This window comes from Taeniopygia guttata, chromosome 4, assembly GCF_048771995.1.
Source record: "Taeniopygia guttata chromosome 4, bTaeGut7.mat, whole genome shotgun sequence".
In the NCBI taxonomy this organism is placed as follows: Eukaryota; Metazoa; Chordata; class Aves; order Passeriformes; family Estrildidae; genus Taeniopygia; species Taeniopygia guttata.
This window is the reverse complement of record NC_133028.1, coordinates 44,968,279-44,990,023: the sequence shown is the minus strand read 5'-3', so window position 1 is coordinate 44,990,023 and position 21,745 is coordinate 44,968,279. Positions and strand designations below refer to the sequence as shown.

General features: G+C 40.8%; 1 protein-coding gene across 8 annotated transcripts in view; it reads right to left on the bottom strand.

The window, feature by feature from the left end:
* The window catches only part of SLC20A2 (solute carrier family 20 member 2), a 57,032-nt gene that overhangs the window by 16,518 nt on the left and 18,769 nt on the right, over nt 1-21,745 (bottom strand). For 5 of the 8 annotated variants that reach the window (XR_012055697.1, XM_030271584.4, XM_041715884.2 and 2 more), the window contains 7 exons: nt 15,436-15,986; nt 10,611-10,751; nt 9,284-9,369; nt 7,212-7,308; nt 5,102-5,218; nt 4,242-4,445; nt 2,216-2,804 (listed from right to left, as the gene is read on the bottom strand). Coding sequence is in view for 7 of the 8 variants with exons in the window: in XM_030271584.4 (XP_030127444.1) it covers nt 2,216-2,804; nt 4,242-4,445; nt 5,102-5,218; nt 7,212-7,308; nt 9,284-9,369; nt 10,611-10,751; nt 15,436-15,724 (1,523 nt within the window). In the remaining variant the exon portion in view is untranslated. Of the gene's footprint in view, nt 1-2,215; nt 2,805-4,241; nt 4,446-5,101; nt 5,219-7,211; nt 7,309-9,283; nt 9,370-10,610; nt 10,752-15,435; nt 15,987-19,529; nt 19,546-20,585; nt 20,602-21,602; nt 21,619-21,745 lie in introns of those variants that run through there. The other 3 variants (XM_072928517.1, XM_030271583.4, XM_041715885.2) reach the window with 3 other exon arrangements.

The window sequence follows — 21,745 nt, the reverse complement described above, 5'->3', positions numbered from 1 at the left end:
CAAGGGAAAGCAGGATTTTAACAGGATTCAAGGCTGAGGAAAAACATTAGAGAAACAGCTTGACAGCAGCACCTAAAATGAGCAGAAGAAAGTGCACAAAGGAGGGAGATAAAAGATAGCAGTCATCAGTGGAAGACAGGCTGCCAGGGCTTACTTTCTTACACCAATGTGAACAGAAAGCTGTGCTACTCACTTGGTTCTACTGCATCATTTTTTAAACAATGCACTGCCTTTCGAGCTCTGCAGATCTTCATGCAACATGTGGTAGAGCCAAGACATCTTTTGCTCCACTAGACAAAGACTGACAAAACATCTCTGCTACATGATCCACAGGAGAGATATCGGCATTCCCAGAGAATTTTATCTAATAAATCTTTTAGGTATTTGAAGGGGTCTTTAATTTTATTGTTTAGCTGGAACTCAGTACAATTGCAAGGATTGGTTCCTATCCAGTCCTAGATACATGAGCACCTCCCTGCTTTTTTTTTTTTTTTTAACCAGCTTTGACAAAATGAAGCCAATTTGTTCTTTAGTTTTGCAATTATACGACTTCAGCTTAAGAAGAGGTTTTGGAATAAACAGCATTTAATAAAAACATGTCTCCTGGCAAATTTGATAGGCTCACCAACAGAACTAGGGATCTGAAAAACACTAAAAGCATATGAGTTTTTAGGAAAGGATATTGCTACAGTAACAAGCTAGTCCAAATGCAAAATTCTAAGGGAATTAGGCTGTAAGATGCAACAACACATGCAGCACAGAGTCTGAACTCCTGTCAACACCAAATCTGATTTCTGAACTAACTGCATCCTCACAGATCACTTCTAACAACACTGACTACCCTTTCCTCCTACATAACATGCAAGTGATGCTTGCATAAACATGTGAGTCCTTGAGGAGTATGCATGAGCATCACCTGCAGGGAATAAAGGAGCTGTGACACCTGCTGAGGTAGGCTGCGAACTTTCTGCATATACCCTGGTGATTCCCAGGACACATTACAAGAAATATCAGCAATCCTTGTCCTTATCCCTCACTTCAACACTCACTTCTGGCCACTTGCAGAGCTTGGATATTGACTCCCATGGGTCTTTGTTCTTGGCCAGTATGCTCAGAGCAAAGGTCTTTAACAACAGAGACCATCTGAGAGGAAAGAAAGCTACACCACTGCCCTCTGATCCAGAGGATGAGGAGCCTCTGGACTCCTTCCCAGATCCAGATCCCTGTGGATACCAAGGAAGTACAAAATGCTCTTCAGAAAGCTCTGGTCTGAATTCCCAGGATGCGTGATGGACGGGGAGCAAAGAAACATGTTTGTAAGTGTTTTCATGATGAGTTACGAGTTAAATTAGGAGGCTGACAAGAGCAAGAAGCAGTAAGTGTTGTCCTTGTAGAGTGGGACAGGGTTTGCCCAGAAGGCAAAGGAGGACTGAAAGGAGGATGAAAATGATGAACGCTGTAAAGTCCTGCTGAAAACATTGAAACCAACACCATCAGGGCATGGATGACACAGCAGGGGTCCAGCAGGAAGAGGACTCAGTACAGCCCCAGCCACAACCCAAATAAGGACAGCTGCTCCAACAAGCCACTTGAGAGAATTCCTCAGGGGACCTTCTATACTGGAAAAAGCATCTGTTAAATACCAAATGGATTGCTCCAGGTCTAGGGAAGAGGCAGCCCAGCCAAATCCTAAAGGAAAAATACACAATGTTCCCAGTGGCACAGCAAACCCACCCAAACTGCTCTTCAGCCACATGACACCAAGATGGTGAGGTGCTGTGTGACAAGAAATTAAATTCATCTAATGGCAAAAGTAGTCTAAAACCTCTCATCTACTGAAAGTTTCTGACTTCACAGTTAATATAGGCTTCAAATTCTGCAGGGCTGGGATTGTCCTGTTTGCCTTTACAGTGGTTGGCATGTTGGGTGGAGTCTTAATGCCTCCAAGATTGCCAAAATTAAGTGTAAATTAAATTAATTACTTCACAGTTATTTAGCAGCAAATAAAAGAGATTTTATCCTTGAGAAGAAAAGAAACCATAGACCAGACTAAGCAGTGCAATTCCTGTAAAGCACCGAGGATACTGATGATACACAGCCCTGATGATCATCTACCTGCAGAAATGAACATGCTTTCCAACCAGCAAAGCTGGTAAACCTTGCTCCACGTACTTGAACTGTAAAACTGCTGGTTTGTGAGAGCTCATCCTCTTACCTGACATCATTGCCTCCATGGGCAAAGGATCCAAAGCAGGCTGTTAAGATCTGGAGGAAGTGGAAAAGTAGATGGACCTGAGAGGTGTCTTTCTCTTCCTTATCCTCTTCCACAGGATCAACAGGGGGCCGGTTAGGATCCGCAAGTTCAGAGGCCAACTTCATTTCCACCCCGCCTTCCTCTGCCTCAATCTCCGCCTCCGCCACTGCGTTGCAATAGCTGGAGTAGCTGTCATAGCGCACTCGCTTCTTGGAGTAGGAAACAGTGTCTCCCACCAACTTCTCACTGTCTTCTGGAGTAGATGTATCCGCTGCCTTAAAGGAGGAATGCACGGGCATGCCACAAATAGCAGCAGTGTAACAGGTGTAGCTGTTGTTGCGCCTTAAGAGTTTGTAGTTGTTTTCTGCAGTGGGCCTCTCATCGTTGGCCCTGTCCAGGTGTATTTTGTGGAGCAAGTCTTTGTATAAACCTGAGTCCTTGTGCACAGTGTGGTAAACGTGGCCATCGCTCCTCACGTGGCCATCGAAGCTGAAGGTGCCATTGGAAACAGGTGATTTCACCGAGGTGTGAGTCACCGAAAATGCCCTTCCTAAAAAGGCAGAGATTTACAGGTTCTGTTTATACAAAATGCAATTCAAAAAGCCCCCTTCCTCCAATACAAGACAATAATATGGCCAGCATCTGAGAACACAGGACAAAGATCAATTTGCACCACATGCAGTGAATAAGCCAAGATTCGCTTCACTGCAAAATACAGTCTCTCATCTTCTGTGTAAAAAGAGCTTTGTTCCAGTGCTGAGTCTCCCCAGACATGCTGTATGACCTGCAGCAAGACACTTGGGATAAGCTATTTGAATGTGATACTTAATGGTTAAATCCTCAGTTCTTTGAAAATATAAATTTCCATAAAATTCCTTTCTTGTAAAGCAAGCTCTACTTCTTCTGAGCTTTTGTCTACGCTGAATAGGAATAATTAGGATTTCTGAAATGTGGTTTACTGCAATTTCATACTGGAACTTATCTGTTTAAGAGACATTTAATTAATACTAATTTGTTTAGGAGACATTTATATAGCTTTTAAAAATAATTTAAAAAAAAAAATTAAAAAATTCATGTTCTGCAGAACTATTTCCTTATCTATTGCAACATTTTCTATATACTAGTTCTATGAACATGTTGATTTATATTCCCACTGTATACATTTAATGTTAGCATACACTGCAGGACACACATAAAAATGTATCACAGGTAATGTTTTTGAAGAAACTGTCTTTTTCATTTCCTGACTTCCTGGATTTTCACTGTGCAACATTCAGAACTGGGTTTAGCTATTTTTAAACTAGAAGCACACACTCTAAGGGCTCCATGTCATGACTTATTTGATTTTATAAGAATCAGTTGAATATATTAGGCATTTATTAACCAAATTACAGGGCTTTGTAGATGTTAGCAATGCGATATCAAAGTCAGCAGACCGCTAAGTGGAGGGGGGTGTTCCTACCACACAGCAGAACAGAAAGAGCTTTATGCACAAGTCAACTTCTTACAAATATATGTGCAGAAAACAATGTGTGAGATTTTTCTAGTGGATACGCTCCAAATGGTCATACATTTATCAACCAAAGTCCAAATCTTTTCATCTCCTGTTGTAGTATGCTAATAATCTTTATGCTGAATTTAACCTTCATACATCAGCAATCTGTGTGCTCTGTATTTTTCCACTGCTTGATAGGATGGAAACACCATTAAGAATACAAAGTAAAGCAACAAAAAAAAGGCAAGTCATTTTTTTTTTTTCAGCTGTTTCTAAAACTGAAATACAGCCAAACAAAATGTAATTGATTTTATGTCCTCTCTAGAAAATGTCACTTGTAAATGAGCATCTTTCCAAACAAGCACTGAAAAGGGATTAGAGATGGAAATTCCAAACCCTTATTTACTATTTACTGCAGAGACCTTCTTGCAGTTAAGAAACCTCATTGAAACAGGAAGAGAAGAAACCCACTATGTTGTGTTAGCTCCTTACCATAGGGGACACGTGGATGGTTTCCATTTGCAATATTATCTGATGCCCCAGCAGCTTCTGTTACTGAGCCAGTAAGGGGAATAGTGCTCTCATCAGATGCTTTGGCACCAGGAAGCTCTTTGAAGACTGGTGTTTCTTCATCCTGAATTTTATCAAGACTTTCATCTGATATCCTTGACAGTGCAGCATCTTTCTTTAACCGGCCTAAGGAAAGAATAGTACTGTAATTTTAAACCCAACTTATATCTCTTGTTACTTAAGTTTCCACTGTTTGCATCAACAGCATGGTTTAACTTGGCTATGATAACCAAGCTTTGTTTCATACACACCCTATTTATTTACACACTCTACTATGTTCATGTGTGAAAATTCTAGAACATCTCTGCTTCTTCCGATAAAATTCACCAAAGTGGGATACTGAAGAAAAACACCAAGCTGTTCATATATTAATGAAACCCGAAACTTTTGTCTGCATTTGTTGAGAGTAGCAAAGAAACTAAAGCTGTGATCAGCCCAATTTGCTGTAAAGCTAAACAGTCACTTAAAGATGATCATTCTGACAGGTTTTTTCTCTAACTTTTTCTTAATAAAAAAAGAAACCAGATTATATTCTAGGTTTTATTTTCCTGTTTCTGCTAAGACTTCAGAGCTTAGCACTACAATGGCTTGCCTAACAAGGTTTTGAATTCCTACCACTGCAGCTCTTTCAGAACAAATTACACAAATACATAAGGAATCGTTTAGGCATATCCTGCCCGTGGGTGGGGACTGGACTAGGTGACCTCTCAAGGGCAATTCCACCTCTGAAATGTAATATTCCATGATTTTATGTCACTCACATTTCATCAAATAATACTTACTTTCTATTTTTCTCTTCATCCAGGGACACACAAAAATCCAGACTAAGACAGCAAATACTAAGGACACACCAATTGATATTAGAGCAATAGCCCACATTGGCAGTATCAGTCCCAGTACTGTAAAGACAAAGAAATAAAACCAAAGCAAGCCATTAATTAACATGACTTAATTATCCCAGGCAGTGGAAGAGCAGTCTGCTGCAGAAAAGCCAGTGTTCGCAGTGTACCCAAAGCCAACATGAAGGAGCTGATGACTTTTAACACATCACCAGTTACTGCAGTATTTAAAGGTATAGTTGACATGGAAACATTGGCAGGTTTAGTCTTCCAGTTTCCTGCTGCCCCATTGTGACGTTATTTCCCAAAGAGCCGAGGGTAAAAGCCCCACATCAGGGCTGCTAAAACAAGTTTGCAGTGCTTTTATAAATGAATGCACATTAAACGACGTTGCCCATTAGGGTTAAGTGTTTACCTGACCTTTGCTCTGGTCCATAAAGCCTGATGCTTAGCTTGCTCTAAGCCCTTATTTGCTTGCAATATGAGCTTAATGCAGCTGAGGCTTCGTCCTGCAATGCACAGCGACATCAACAACTCTTGTTTCTGTAATTATTCCCCCAACACAGAAACTTGCACTTGTTCAATGAAACAATCAATGAAGAAAGAGCTTGGACTCTGGTCTTTCAAACCCATATATACATTGCCTATCTTAAAACCTACATTATTAATTCATCCTTGTGAGTAAATGTTGCCAGAGCAGAGGCCTTGGAGAGTAAATATGTTTTTTCCCAGTATCAAAAATGGAGTCCCACCTTTTTATTCACACACTTTAGAGATTGCTAAGCTGAAACAGAGGGAACATTAAGATTCTTATTTCATTTATTTTGCTTAATGAGTCACTGCAGAGTGCCTGACCTACTTCTGCAGTACAACTAATGAGGAAAAATGTGAGTTATACAGCTTATTTACTGTTAAACATCTTCGATACATAGCCAATCAGTCTTAAGAGGAATAGCAATGTTACCTTCAAATTGGGAATTTCTCAAGTTTTTGTGAATTCCAGTAATGTTATGCTATGGAGTAGGTTATACCGACTGCAATTATCTAGTCCATCTAGTGTGCTGAATTTTAGAGAAATATTTCCAATCAAAAAGGTCACTTTCTAAGCCTGCTTTCTCAATTCAAGGCCGTGTTCAGGAGTCTATCTTCAATTGTCTCTTCATTCATAGTTCTTGGGCAATAATCTAACCTAAAGACAACATTTAATGACCAGAGTCTTCAACAAAGTAGTTGAGAAGACTGAACATCTTTGTTCTGAACTCTTTTGCTAGAAGTGTGTGTTTAAATATTCACCACTTCAGTGAACTATACAAATATAAATGCAAATACATAAATATAAAATGTGAGAATATAAATATACAAACATAAACACATCAGTATAAAAATTCAACTAATATAAAAATAAAAATTCAGATATAAATATAGATATAAATAAACACAAACATGTAAGTGCACATAAAATATACAAATATAGGAAAACATAAATAAAGTCCTTCAACTTCATTTCCTTCTCCTGAGTTGCAATTGAAACAGAACACCAAAGAATGAAGATGCATTCAATGAAGAAACAGGTTTGGGGATTCTTATCATTAAAGGGAAATAAGGAAGTAAATTTAAATAATAGTCTTGGAGCCAGACGTGCCAGAACAGCAACTCTGCTGATGTCAGTGGAGTGAAGGTATTACACTGAGAGCAAACAGAACCTGCTCTCCCACCCTCCTCTGAACCTTCACTCCTTGATGCACAAACCTAGAGTACTTTGAGAGCTCAACACGCGCTCACATTTACAATGCCAAAGCTGCAGCTCAGTAACTTCCCTTCCTCTAAAGAGGTATTTTTTTTGTAGCTGTGCTCTTCTCCACTAACCAGAGCGATCAGGAGGGTGTCACAAAAACACACGCACACACAGAAGCACGTGGGGAGGTGAATGATTTACTCTTGCCCTCATTAACTCCTAACACAGGAGATAACCCTGTGATGTCTGGGTGACACTGGCAGAGCATCCCTACACTCTGTAGGAAGCCTCCCTCCCGTGCCTCCCCAGCTCACTCACCTGGTGCCCCAGTGTACATGATGGAAAACACATTAATAGCTATGGTAGCAGCATAAAACACCGGGAGAGCGCGGAGGCCATTGGGCACAGGATCTTCCTGCAGAGAAACCATGAAAAAAAGGAAATGTTAGCTGGATGTCACACCAGATTTTTCATGTCAGCATGAACCTCCATGAGGAAAACACATGCTCCTGAGTCAGTACCAGGCAGATGGAGCTTTTGGATGTTGAGGTAAGGATGGCCTGCTTGGTTACACCCAAGTTCACAATGCTGGTCCTGGCAAGTACCAGCACTCTGGGGGAGCTTGACACTGTCAGTGGGAACCAGGGACTTACGTAATACTTTCCAGTCAGCTGCTGAGTGACCTGGGGGCAGGTTTCTTTCTGCAGGTGTGTTCTCACTAATTTTGTGTCCAAGATAAGGAGTCCCTTTAACTTAGCACGACTGAAGGGTGCCAAGCAGGAGAGGGCTTTGATGTTTTGGACCCATGCTACAAGCAGCAGCGCAAGGCATCCATCTCAAAACCATATTCCTAAGCTCTCTCTTTCGACTGAGACAGCCTGGCACTTCCTACCAGCTAACAGAAATCTCTGAAATCCCAAGTGTCTGGCTGTATTAAGCAGGTGACACACACAAAGTGAGTAGGCAATGTTTAGCCCAGCACTGTGTCTGCTGCCCACTGCGCTCTCGTGCTCTTGGCACTCACAAGGAAAGACTCAGCTGAGGGTGCAGCGGAAACTCACCGTGTGAGCCACGGACAAAGCCTTTGTGAGGGACTGCTTTGGCCTTTTGAGGGGCTCCATTTGTTTGCAAAGAGCCTGGCAAAGATGAGGGCTGGCTAATGTGGTTTCATTTCTTGCCGCCATCAGCTATAAAAGGGAGCTGAGAAAAGGCTGTGGTCACCCTGTGCTATGCCCGGTGCCCAAGCAGGATGCAGATGGGCTTTATTTGCAGCTGGGCCAGCTGCTATTCACAGACATCTCCAACAAGGGCATGGAGCCCTATAACAGGCCACAGACTCACAAGCTAGAAAGCTGCTCTTTTTTAATGCATGCACACAAGTCACTACCCACTTATGTCAGAACCTCTACAGATCTTACTGCTTTGTGAATGGCACAGATGGCAGTTGGGAGGGAATTTCCTTAACTTGAATTTTTCTGCCTCTTGAATGCTTAAATATACGGCCTTAATACCAGCGTTCACATGATTTTGATGGCTAATTTCTTAAGTTGCTAGGCTTTAAATACAATGGTGGAACCTTTCTTTACCTTTCTTGCAACTTGAGTCATTTTTTATTCAAAGCTGAATCTGACCAAATCTATCATCTGTTTTTATCACTGACATTTATTTAGAGCAGAAATAAAGAATGATGAAGCTGAGGTTACAGGTGGTGCTATTTATAGCAAAGAATTAATCCCTCATCTATTTAAGTTCCCTGTATAACTGCTAATATAGTGTCCCTTATTTTAGGTCACTGTCATGCACTTCACTTCCCCATTTTAGCAAGTTGAATGGTGTGAGAGAAATGGAAAAGACAGTTCAGGTTTCCAGACCATGCTGGGTGGCAGGCAAGTAATCTTTTGCACTGGAGATACATGGACCGATGTTATCTCAGGTCACTAAAACCCATTGATTCAGGTTTCTTGAGAATCTATGAAATAGGCAGATGCCCATCTTCTAATGTCTGATGTGCTGGAAAACCAAGGCTTAAAATTTCATGACTTTAAAATACCAATTAGAGTATCTCCAAGGAAGGACTGTTCTGTTTAAATCACAGTCAGAACAGCAATTGTTCTAATACAGAAACAGTCTCAATGTACCAAATAGAATATACAATATTAATTATCACATAGCACCTTCTAAGCCTCAAATACTTGAGGCTTAGAATTTCACTGTGAGCTTTCAGAACTGCTAAGAGCAAGTATAACTCAAATGGCTATTTAAAAAAATGACTGGTCTCCTTTCCAAAAAGAAGTCATAAACTTTCAACTGTGGAAATGCCAGCACTCAAATGGGAGGCTAAAACACAAACTTCATACTAAGCACTCATTACAATAGTGAGATTTCTTTACCTTGTTTAAAATGAAGAATCTGATCAGCACAAATAGGATTCCAGACATCAAGCCAGATAACAGTGGGGAAATAAACCAAGAGGCAACTGTGTTGAAGAAAGAATGAAACTTGAAATAAACAGAATTCTTGCATAATAGTTAAGTACATTGTTAATGAGCAATAAATTTAAAACAGTTCTTGTACAATTGGAATGAATGTTCTGTATGTTTACTTACAACTGGTGCAGCTCAACATCCACCAACACTCATGAAAGTCACAGTAATGCTAAGCACCATTAGAAACAACAGCCAAAGCATTTCCCGCTAATTTTGCAAGTTTAGCAATCAAACTCATCAGGAAAGTTTCTTGTAGTTTGAATCAAGAGTAGTCCAAGAAAGTGCTGTAATTTCCTAATCATCATGACCAGGAATGTTGCAAGCAAGTGGAAAGCAACTGCATCTAGCAGGATGATATGATGCTACCAGGGTAACAGTCTCAAGTTCCAAAATGCCACAGAAGCATCAACTGTAATATATGATTTGTGTGCATTTTTTGCAGGCCAGCACTGCAAGTGTCCAGGACTGATTTAACTGATTTAGTAGGTGGCAAAGCTCCCACTGATTTCAGTAAAACCGGATTAGGGCAGCACTCTGGAAATCTCATCCACAGTGATTTATTGTTTGCAGCATGGTTAACAGATGGATTCTGCTGTCACTGAAAACTCTTTTACTATTGACAGAATTTTAAAAAATACATGCATTGCTAAAGTTCTAATATATTACCATGCCTGCAGCATAAAATCCTTTTAATAGAGACTTTAGGCTGCACCTTGAGTTCCAAAGGCTTCCAAAACAATAACAAAACACTCCACCATGTCCCTGCTTGGATGTGCCACTGTTCTTGGCAATGGGAGGCTGTGAGTTAAATGTGCTGTGTGCCCTGAAGGTGGTGGGTGGAGAAACATGACTGTGGGCATTCACATGATAGCATTCATATTGTTGAGAGCAAGAACAGGGTAGTATGAGCTGCCACAAGGAGAATTAGAAGAGGAGGAATGTCACCTTGAAGCATGTTTCTTGAGGGACAATGTCTCCCCAGCTTACCTGGGGAAGCTTACCTACTTCCCACTGGGCAAGTACAACTTCTGTCTTACCCCTTTCTCCACTGGAGACACAATGCAGCCCTTAATTAACATGGCACCAGTGCATTTTCTGAATGACATGACTGGGGTGGAAAATAAATTAATGAGGGAGTGCTATCAGCACAAAGCAGATCTCTGGGAATGTTTTTTGCAGGCAGCACACACTATTTCACATATCCTCATACATTAAAGGAGAAAGCACTTACCAATCTTGACAAGCTGCATCCACTGGACACCCTGTGTACCAATTGCCACCAGAGAAAATCCAATCGTAGCACCTACAATGCAATGGGTCCCTGATATTGGGAGTTTCAAGAATGATGCAATTAGCTGCCAAACAGCAGAACCTAGAAACAAATGAACCATATGGTAAAAACAACAACAACAACAATAATGTAACACAGAAAATTCTTTGCCATGTGCCCACATTCTTTTACAAGTGCTGCCTACACTTCCCACACATAAGAGAGATCTTCTAAAGAGGGTTTTGTTCCTGTTCTGTCTCTAAAAGCAGATACTAAGACAGTTTAATAGCAGCTTTGAATGCTACATCTTACTTGTGACTGTTTATGACTAAGGGTGCCCTACAATTCATGACAGTTCTGCTTTCAGTATTCCCAGCCTGTCTGAGTAAGTACACAAACTGCTCCCAGTGCACATCAAGCTTAGAAAACCTCATTCTTGATAGCTGACTCTGGAATCCTACAGGTGATCAGCGTGAGGAGACAGTCACCATTTCACTAGTGAACTACCCATGCTCATAAACTTGGATACTACTAGAGAAAGGTTAAAATTGTGGGACAGAGATATTTTTTTGCTTCATCTCAGTGATACACAGCCATCCAGTCCTCTATAGGAAAAATGGACTGAGGAAAGAATAAGGACTCTCTCACCGCCTTCATCTGCAGCTCATTGCTGCAGAGAAATTGAAGAAGGATTCAAGAAGAAATTCAAGACTGCTGAAAAGGCTAATGTTAGTCATGAAGAAGCCAAGGATACCCTGGCATAAGGAAATAAGTTCCCCATACTAACTAAGGGACAGTGGGTAATGGTCTATAAAGTAAATGCAACATCTGGCATTTCAACCAGACATCCAGGAAGGAGGCTGCCAAGAGTGCAGGGGGAAAAAAAGTACCCCAAGCACCTCTTTCAGGAGTTAAATCAGACACAGTTGGCCACCAAGCTCTTGTGCATGCAGCTCCATGCTCTGACTCCTTTTCACTTTGCAAAGCCACAAGATCCCTGCTCCTCTTGCAGTAGCACTAACCTCAGGACACCAAAATACTTTTGAGAGTGACACAAGCTTTCTGTGGGCCTCCCCTAATAATTAGAGAATTGTTACAAAGATCTCTTCTTCATTGTAATACTTCATGGCCTTAAGACTAAATCTTCATTTATTGAGTTACCAGTGTCAGCAATCAAAATGGCATAAGAAATCCTGAATTTTCCGGCTCATGCCACCTCCCTTAACAGATCTGCAGCAGATACGGGTGATAAAGCAAGGTCACTGAACATATGCTGGCAGACTATCCAAAGTTTCAGCCTCCATCCTCAATTCCAACATAAGAAGATGGTTTGAAGGTCTTGAAACAGAACCATCTGCAAACGGTGATTTGCTGGTATCATTATCTGGCTGCATTTGGAAGTCAATCAGTTTGTAAAACTGATCTCTCCTGGCATACTATCCCAAAACAACTGTTACTTCTCTTGCTAGTGGAAATTCTAGATCAATCGAGGAACACCTGCTCTTTAATTTTTTGGCTTCTTTTCCCCTAGACTAAAATAAAAATAAAAACACTTTGAAACCTTTGACATGAACTTAGAGACCAGCAAATGGAAGTGATGAGAAGGAGAAATCAGATGGTTACATCTGAAAGAAGCCAAATAAAAGGTTAAGCTACCCATAGATACATAATTGCAAAATACTCAGTACAAAAAACAGGGGAAACGCAACCAGGCCACAGCTGCACTTCAAATGTCTAGTGAGGACTGGGTTTATTGTCGGGGGAAATAGCGGAAGTATGGAACTATTTTTTGTTTATTTAATTTCATAGAATCACAGAATGGTTTGTGTTGGAAGGGACCTTAAAAATCATCTAATTCCAACCCCCATGCCATGGGCAGGGACACCTTCCACTAGACCAGATTGCTCAACTGAAAACAAACAGTCCAGAAGGAAACAGGTGGTGAAGGACCAGTGGATGGTCTGAGAAGGACAATGCATAATCCAAAGAAGTTTAAGGAAGCATGTTAAGAAACAGAAGAAAATACAAAGGAAGCCAGAGGAGGACTTTACTCTGGGACTTGCAGTGCTTTAACTACCTACATCAAAGCTTTAAATCCTCTTTAACATAAAATGCTTGTTCTCAACTTTTACCTTTGCAAAACTAACTTAGGAAGCAGGAGGCTCACTAGGCCAGGTCACAGAGTCCCAAATTCAGACCCTTCATGCCTGTGGACACCGTGCCCACACCCTTTCCTCTCGGTCAACATCCCCTAAAGACAGGGACTGGCTGCAGACTGCCCTGACCAGGAGTTGCTGCAGCAGCGTTTGGCCAGGGTGCATTTCATGCTCCCCTGCTGCTCAGGGCACCTCATCCATTCTCCTGAGGCTCCAGTGCTCTGTGCCAGCTGTGAGCCCCCAACAAACACCACAGTCACCTGCAGGATAGATTAGTACTTGGCTCTGCTAATCCTGGCTGGGATGTCCTCTCTGTTGGTGGCACGTCCTCAGTCACATCAGCTGCTGACTTCAGCTCGCACCAGAACCTCTAGAACCACACACAGGCAAGTCCTGACAATAACCTGACAGTTAGTTGATGCTGGGCAAGTACTACAATTTACCCCCAAGAGCAACAATCCTTAACTTCTCATCTGCCTAATAAACAACATTATAATGTGCTCCAAATTACTACAAAATGCTACATATTAAAATTTTAATCCCATTACTTCCCGCTTCCTTTTCTCTTAGGAGAAAAAGGTTGACCTGAATATTACATCTGCTGTTTGCTGCAAGCATCAAAGGATCTTCCACCAACATCTGGAAAGAGGATACAGTGACTTTTGGTCTCTCCCAGACTGTTGACTCATTTAAGCCTCATTGAAATTCAGAAGCTAAATCCATTTGCAAAAACATGATCATGAGGCATGAGAGAAGAGGGTCGGGGAAAATGCAGAGCAAAAACAGAAAGAGGAAAAGAAAATACCCAAAAAGGTCCAGAGAAAACACAGAAAAAATATCATACATCCAGATAAAAGCTGGAGATGGATTTGAGGAAAAAAAAATTGAAATCTGCATTTTGTAACTTGTGATTAACTCTGAGACTTATAATGTGGAATTTCTTCTTAATGCCCCTCCTGGAGGAAGGGAATGTAACTGGTCATGAAGTTCACACAGACTTATGTAAATACACATGCAAATAAGTTGTTTTCTTTGAGCTTCTGGCCAGTTGCCCCTGCAGGGGGTATCTGAGACTTAAAACTTTGCCCTGCCAGGATCAGGATACCAGAAATAGATCCAGAAAAGAAAATGGACCCTTCCTTCAAAGGGACTCAAGAGCACACAGGTCATTTGCACTCAGACAGTGTGCAGTGCTCCCACCTCACCCATGGGAAGAGACAGAGCCATCTCAGCAAGCACAAGGATAACAGATGCAAGTGGGATGGTGCTAAAAAGCCACCCTACACCTTGAGGGAAAGAGGAAATACCTACAGCTGACCCTGCAAGCTATCAGGAAAGAGGAACCAATGGGGTGGGGAATGGGGGAAAGTGGAAGTGGCTGCTGTCCCAGTGATTTCTTGGTAATCAACCCCTCTTCCCCTTAGGCAAGGAAAGGTGGCCAATCTTCAGGAGGGTCAGGAACAGCCAAAGAACCAAGGGAACTACCTTCACACTCTCAGACACACAAAGCCACCTCTGACAGCTCCAGAAACTGTCACTCAATGTCCGTTTTGAGACATAAAAATAAAGGATTTTTTTTTAAAGGCACTCAAGTTTCCATTTTCCCAAAGGAAACAGGAAAATAACCCCAGGTAGTAAATCTCTGCACAGACTCACCTAACTCCTGTGCAGGTCTTGCGTAAAAAGCATGAGGAGGTTAGAAGGGATGGGTGGAAATAACATTTAGGTCAAGTTTAAGTAGGTTTAAGGAAGAAAATCTTTAAGTGGAACATCCCTCTCAAGCAGAGGATGCTGTGATGCCTGTGTAAATCACCAAGCTGCCAGCCTGAGGTGGGAGGGCTGGCCCCTTGCCGGGGCTGCCTCTCCCGCAGATAAAGGGTTTCCTCCCTGCTGCCTCTGCCCTGTAAAAGCAGGTTTGCTCCCGGAGGGAGCTCTCTAAAAGCTCACAAAGCCTCTTGCACATAAACAAAGAGTAAATACCGTGGCTTAATGTTACTTACCTCAGAATATACTGTTTGTTCTGCACAGAGATTTAGTTAACTACAAACAGAAGCAAGGGGGCAGACTCTAAGGGCTGCCCTGCTGTCGTTTGGGTCAGAAAAACTAAAAAGACCTTAAATGTCTGATTATCTTTTCTGCTTTCTTAGTTTTGCCGTGGGGTGGGCAAGGGTGATGTGTAGGACTAATTGCGATCACTCAGCCAGGCAATCAGTTTATACAAAAGTGTTTGGATTTTCTGTAACTTTAAAAAAAACTATTCCTTCTCACACACACTTATTGCAAACTGTTGATTCTGTAGGATCTTCTGTACAAAAAAAAAATATGATACTTTTATATTTTCCATTTGCCATCACAAAAATCTGAAAAATAATTTTTCAGTATCTTATAAATATATAGGATCCATTGTGTTAACCATTTCTTTTCATCTGTTAGTTAAGTGGCTGAACCATTGAAAAATGTAAATTATTAGAAGCATTTTTAAAAAAACATAGGAAACTTTAAAACCCTGCATTCACACAAAAACAGATGTGCGGGTCCAGAAGATGGGAAGACTTAATTAACAATGCTCACAATTAACAGGGTGACAAATACAGAACAAACATTACTTGGAATAGGAAAGTGTTACTTACCAACCATTGCACTCACTTCTCCTGCCATCAGCAGTGGGACAGTGTTGTTGTACAGGTTAACATCAATGATACCTTTCCGAATTGTTTCTCCTACTTTTGCTCCCAGTAATACTGAGCCAGTGGTTTCAAAAACTGAAGCCAAAATGCAAGCCTGGCGTAAAGTAACAACACCAGAGCCCACGGCCGTTCCGAAAGAATTTGCAACATCATTTGCACCGACAGAAAAAGCTAAAATAAAAGCAATGATAAAACCCACAATGACCATCCACAGGTACTCATCCATTGCCATCTTTCCCCAAACTGCAGATTTGCTTCCCCTTTGCAAATAGTTAATAGTCAAGGCTGGAGGGCACCGCAACGGATTTGGAAAGCAGATTTCTTGTAAACAATGAGTTCTCTCTGGAAAGTGCTGGGTAGTGTTAGAATGTGAAGAAACTGCTAACTGCTGATTTTCGAACTACTATAAATACTGTTCATTTGGCTGCCTTCGGTCAGCAGTGAAACACATTCCATATTTTGCTTCCAAACTGGTAGGACTGAGATGTTCTGTCCTGCAACAGAGAAAAAAAAAAAAAAAAAGAAAAAAGAAAAGAAAATTGAAAAAAAAAAAAAGGGCAAATACTCAGCAGAGCTCAAAACAATGCATGTTTTCAGAAGTAAACAGATGATTTAAACCCACTAATGGGGTCCTACCTCAGCATGTGACTGCTCTAATCATAAAGCAATTCAGAAAAGATTCAAATTAGGTCACCTCCAAAGCAATATGTTTCTTGCAATATCACTGACTGAGAAAATCTTTTGAGCAATTTAAAAGGATTTAGAAAGTTCGAGAATCTTGTTTGTGTGGAATTTACCAAACAGAGCAATAAGCCCTCTTTCCAGCAGGAGGATTCCTCTTGGCTTTTTGCACCCAGTGAACATAAGACATATAGAGTACATAAACCATACTCCCAGCTGATATAGAACACCTAGCTCCACTGACCTCAGCAGAGCTCTCCACATTTTATCAGCTGCAGCCATGGATGTGCTCCTTTGAAAAATTATTTATATGCATGTCTAAGAAATACCATTGAAAATACTCTGAAGAACATTAATATTCATCTGTTCTTATCACATCCCATGCAGTAAGAATACAATTTCCTTACAGCTTTTCAGTCACTGAAACAGCGCAATAATTTCAGTATTTCCATGTAGCTCTACTGATTTAGAGAAGTCTATGAAAAAGGTGCCATGAAAACACTGAACTCTTTTTTTTCCTATAGATAGTTACCAATTACTAACAGTTATTATGTTCAAACTATTGTCACAGATATCTTTGAGTATTTATTTTGACAGTTTCAGTTTTATGACTGCCTTTTGAATTACATCTTTCTTAGTCCGATAAAAGAGTAAGCTCTTTCAAAGCAAGAAACGGACACAGAGAAAGGGAGTTTAAAAAATAAAACCTTCATCATCATCATCCAAAAGATTGTTAAATAGTGTGATAAGGCCCACAGTGACATGAAAATGGTCAAAAGCTAGAAGCACATTTTCCCAAACCACCTATCTCCTCCAAAGGTCAATTCTCTTCTGTTACTGGCCACCACAAAGACATCCTGTGGCCCTGTGGCAAGGGGTTAAACAAACATTTAGCAGCAAATATGCATCAGCCAACCTCTTCTAGTTCTAGAGAGCAGGGGATGTCAGATTAAAGCCCTGAGCCCACCTCATGCTCACTCTCTTTATCTCCCCACAGTCACTTCAATCTCATACAATATTCCCACATGCACAGTTTCAAGATCATGCTTAATTTCTTTCAATGACCCAAATGCAATTTGGGTCCTGCAGTAGCAAGGAGGAAGGGTCTCTGAAACCCCTGAAATAATAGCAAAATTTAAAAATTAAAAGAGATTTTGCATACTCCTGAGATGCTGGATCCTTGAGAACGACCAAGAGGAAAATAAAACATTTATCCATAAGTGTTTCCTAGAACACTCTAAAATTGATGTCAAGGATTGATGCTTTCTCTACAGACATATATTCAGCAAAAAAAAAAAAAAAAAGATGCCCCTCTTTTTTCCAGCAGGCTCCAAACTGGCTGAACAACTGTTACTTCAGTCTTTCCAGACATGGAGCAGACATCAATCTTTGAATGCCTTACACTCTAAAATATTCTAAAATAACATCTCAGAAGGTCTAAATGGCTAAAAACATTTGTATAAGGATTTTTATACTATGACATAACATGAGAAAACGAAGCACCAAAGCATGTTTTCTGTTGTTGCTTTTTTATAATTCATGAGTACTCAGCCCATTGAGTGGAAAAGGACTTGACAGAAACAGAAAAGGCTAATGATATTTGGAAGAAACAATTATAGTTAGCACTTGTTTGCCTGTGAATGAAGACAAAACCCCACTAAAAGCATTTGTTAAAAAAAATTCTATTATGCATGTCAGATTTTTGCTAGGAGATGAAGTACTGGACTAGAGTCGTTCCTTGATCCTGGAGATTAATGATTAAATTCTTCATCCTGCATGCATTTCCACAGTACCTTTGCCAAGTCAGCCTCAGTGCCCCAGTTTCTGTTCCTGAAAATGGGCAAAGTGACTGAGGTCCATGCATGCATCCAGACTGTGATTATACAAGACCCATTTCTTTGGACCAGCTAGATAAAAGCACACCCTTATTCCCAACAGAAATCTGTCTTTTCTCCACTTATCAACCAACCTATCAATTTACTATGGTGACCCAAATCCTGGGACTGAAGGAAAGAGCAGGGTGATTGTGTCATTCCCCCACCAGAATTCATGGGACAATGTTTGCCAAATCTGGCTCCTCCAGCCACAGCGAGTTCTTGCAGTGTCCAAAATAAACCACTAAGTCACAAGGTTGCCTTTATTAGCTTCCCTGGGAGAGGGTGGGGTGAACTCCTCCAGATGGTCCCAAAGAAATTAAAACTTCAAGTGTGCATATGTGTGCTCCTAAATTGCCTCACGAAGGCCAAAGAGTCTCCAGGAGACTGTCAGCAGGGCTTTTGGCAAAGGGCTCAGAGAGGCAGCTACATAAACTCCCTCCCTGTGAAATAGGATATATGGCCTCCAGAGAAAAGGATGTTTTAAGTAAGAAATCACCCCTCCTGTCATTTTATGCAAGGTGATGGTTCAAAACAGAGCTTCCTCCAAAACCTGAGAGGCTAAACTTGATGTCCACTGTGTTGGCACAAGCAACAGCACAGCAGCAGCCAAGCTGTGTCTTTAACAAATGGAAATCAAAAGGAAAAAAGGAATAAACACATTTTTAAAAATTAATATGTAGGCTGCCTTTGAATGGCTAGGAGTTACTACTTTCAACCTTAGAAAACAGTAAGGGATTTTAAATGCTTACCAAAAAAAAAAAAAAGGCACATCTCTGCTGAGAAAGTTTTCAGAAATGCAAAATATCCTGCAAAGCAGGCCAGCGACTAAATACAGACTAAATCTTGTAGCATGCTTCTTTCTAGAGCCCAAAATACATTTGGCATGCTCAGACACGCTGAACTATGCCCCATATCACCTAATGTAACCCAAGAGCCTGTGGTGTTTCATGCTGTTACTGGGATGAAAAAGAAACTGGAAAAAACACCATGCAGGAGGGAATAGCAGGTGATCTGCTCCATGTGTGACACCTGGAAGTCACCAGCCTGTGTCTCTCCTGTTCTCACTTATATTTCATCAACGTGCCTCTATGCAATTCCACCTGACCTGCTGGATGCTGGGAGATCTTCCCAGTTACCTCTGCGACTGATACCTCCTCTGCACTCAGGTGTGCTGTGCTACCACAGCAGACTCTGGATGGAAAGTACATTTTCCTATTTAGGCTTTGGCTAACTCTTCCTGAACCAGCCCAACCTGTTCTGCCATGCTGCAAAACTCACACTTGGCCATTAGCAGGGCAGAGGAATTGTGTTAGGACCAGGAGCTGCAGGACCTGAAGCTGGAGCGTGCATCTCTAATGGCTGGAGAGAAATGCATAGAGATGGCATTTCAAGCTGGAAGAAGCTAATTCTGCATTAAGGCAAGTTTTTTTTTAGCTAGCAGAGTTTTCTTATGGTCCACAGTCTGTGTACCATACTTACAAGGTTCGAGCTGAAGCTTTTTAAGTGGAATTAGAAACTTGCACCTCAGCGAGAAAAATTTGATATTTGGAAATGCTCAGCACATCCCTCTGCCTCACTGGCAGATGATCCAGACATCCCCCTCAGACTGTATTTTGTTGTTCACTAAACAGCTTGTTATAACTCTGTCAACACAGAGTGCTATTTTTTCCCTAAGGGAGAGATGAGAACAAAATCTAGGTAAAAAAGCATCTCAATTCATGCACAATGACAAGTGAATCCTCAGGAAAAAGTTAGGATTTAATGGTAAGCATGAGATCACTTTAGGACATGTTTATATATAGACATTTACTAAGACAGGTCTCCTGGAAGCTATTCATGGTACACTACTAAGCCTAGACAATTTTTAATTAAAAAAATAATACTAAATTTGAAAATCAGAGGTGCCAGGGTTTAGGGATTTTTGGTTTTGCTAAATAAATTGCTGCTAAAGAGAACTGAGAAGTATCTAACAGCAGGAATGAATGGATAAATAAAAGCTCAGTACTAAGTTCAAATTCTAAGGAAGTAATCAGAGTGCATTACCCTCCAGCAATCCGACTATATGACATGAAGGAACAGAGATCCCATAAAAGTCCTTCAATCTTCTCTTCACCCAAAGTTAGGGAAGAACCTACAGCACTTGTGAAGCACTGAAAGGTATGCAGCTCATACCATATATAAATCATGCTGCATGCAGCTCTCATACTCTCAGAAGTTGCCCCATGCTGCAGTTGAAAATTTTATTCTGCTCTGGATGGGACAGAGATTCTGCAACATCCCAGTTTTAACCGATTTGTTGCTGCCCAAATATGAACAAAAATCAAAGGATAGCAGCTAGTGTAGCATTTCCCAAAATAATTTTTATGACTACTCCGCCTTGCATTATGTCAAGGCAGACAAGGAAGGACAATTTCTTTTCCTCTGCCGTGGTGAAAACAGTAGATGTTTAATGATTGACAGCGGCACTGGATTTGTACTGACAGGCAGGTTCACTTCTAGTTTCCAGTGGCGGAAAAGTCTGTCTAAAATGCTTACCAGACAGCAGCTTCTGGGAGCTTAGTCCATATCCTCTGTACTTCTTTCTGTTGCTTTTTATATAAAACTGCTCTGTCAGGTTCCCACCTATGTGTATAAACTCAGGCCAGATCCGTCATTCCAGTCTGCGGGTACTGAACGCAGCACTGCATAGAAACCAAGCCTGGTTTATAACCAGAGCTACTAACATCCCTCTTATCAATAGTTCTTATCATTTCCAGTTCATGCTCAGGCCACAAGGCTCACAAATTATTTACTTTAAATTACTAATGCTACATTCATGATATGAAAGGTGGTATTGAATCAAGTGGTTCAAGACCAAGAACATCCCTATATGGCTCTAAATTACATGCACAGGACTTGTCACAAGGCCAAACATTATGCAAGTTCAATGCTCCAGTACACAAAAAGCACTCTGAACTTACTATTTAAAAAAAAATCAATTACCACATCAGCAGAAGCAGGTTTTATATCAATCAGTTCCTATTTTAACACATTCACAATGTGTTTTAGCATACTTCATGCTACTACTTGATATGGAAACAAGACTGAAGTTGATAGCTTTCCAAGGATTCCCGTCCAGTTTAACAGTGCAGAGAGGGACTGTCACTGTCAGCTCCCAAAACTTCCAGAGGATGCTTCCTTTTCCTAGTCCCTATCAACCTTCTGTTTCCACCACTGAAAGGTCACAAATGGATATAAAATATCTAGCATGAGATTTTGCTGCTGAAAACATTCACTAAAAACACAGACAGCAGTCATTTTAAGCAATTCTACAAACAAGTAAGAAGGTGAAATATCAACAAATTCTCATGCACTTGCTGATAAATATATTTTTCTCTAACTAAAGGACAATTTAATCCTTCAGTGACTGAACAAAGTCTTTCTAACAGGCAAGTAGTTTTTATGACTCAATACTAGAGATTTTCAAGATCCATTCAGAGAAAACAAGTGTTCATGGTTACAAAAAACATGTTTTATAAAAGAAAGCCATGCAGAGAAGTCTTTAAAACTCACCCAGTATTTAAAAGTTTTTTTCAGGAGAAAAATGAGCTAAGTTCTTCTAGCAACCTTCCCTCCTTATCAGAAATACAGGTTGAAGTCTAAAATAGACATCCTATCATTCAGCACAGTCACATCTGAACATGCAAACTTTCAGA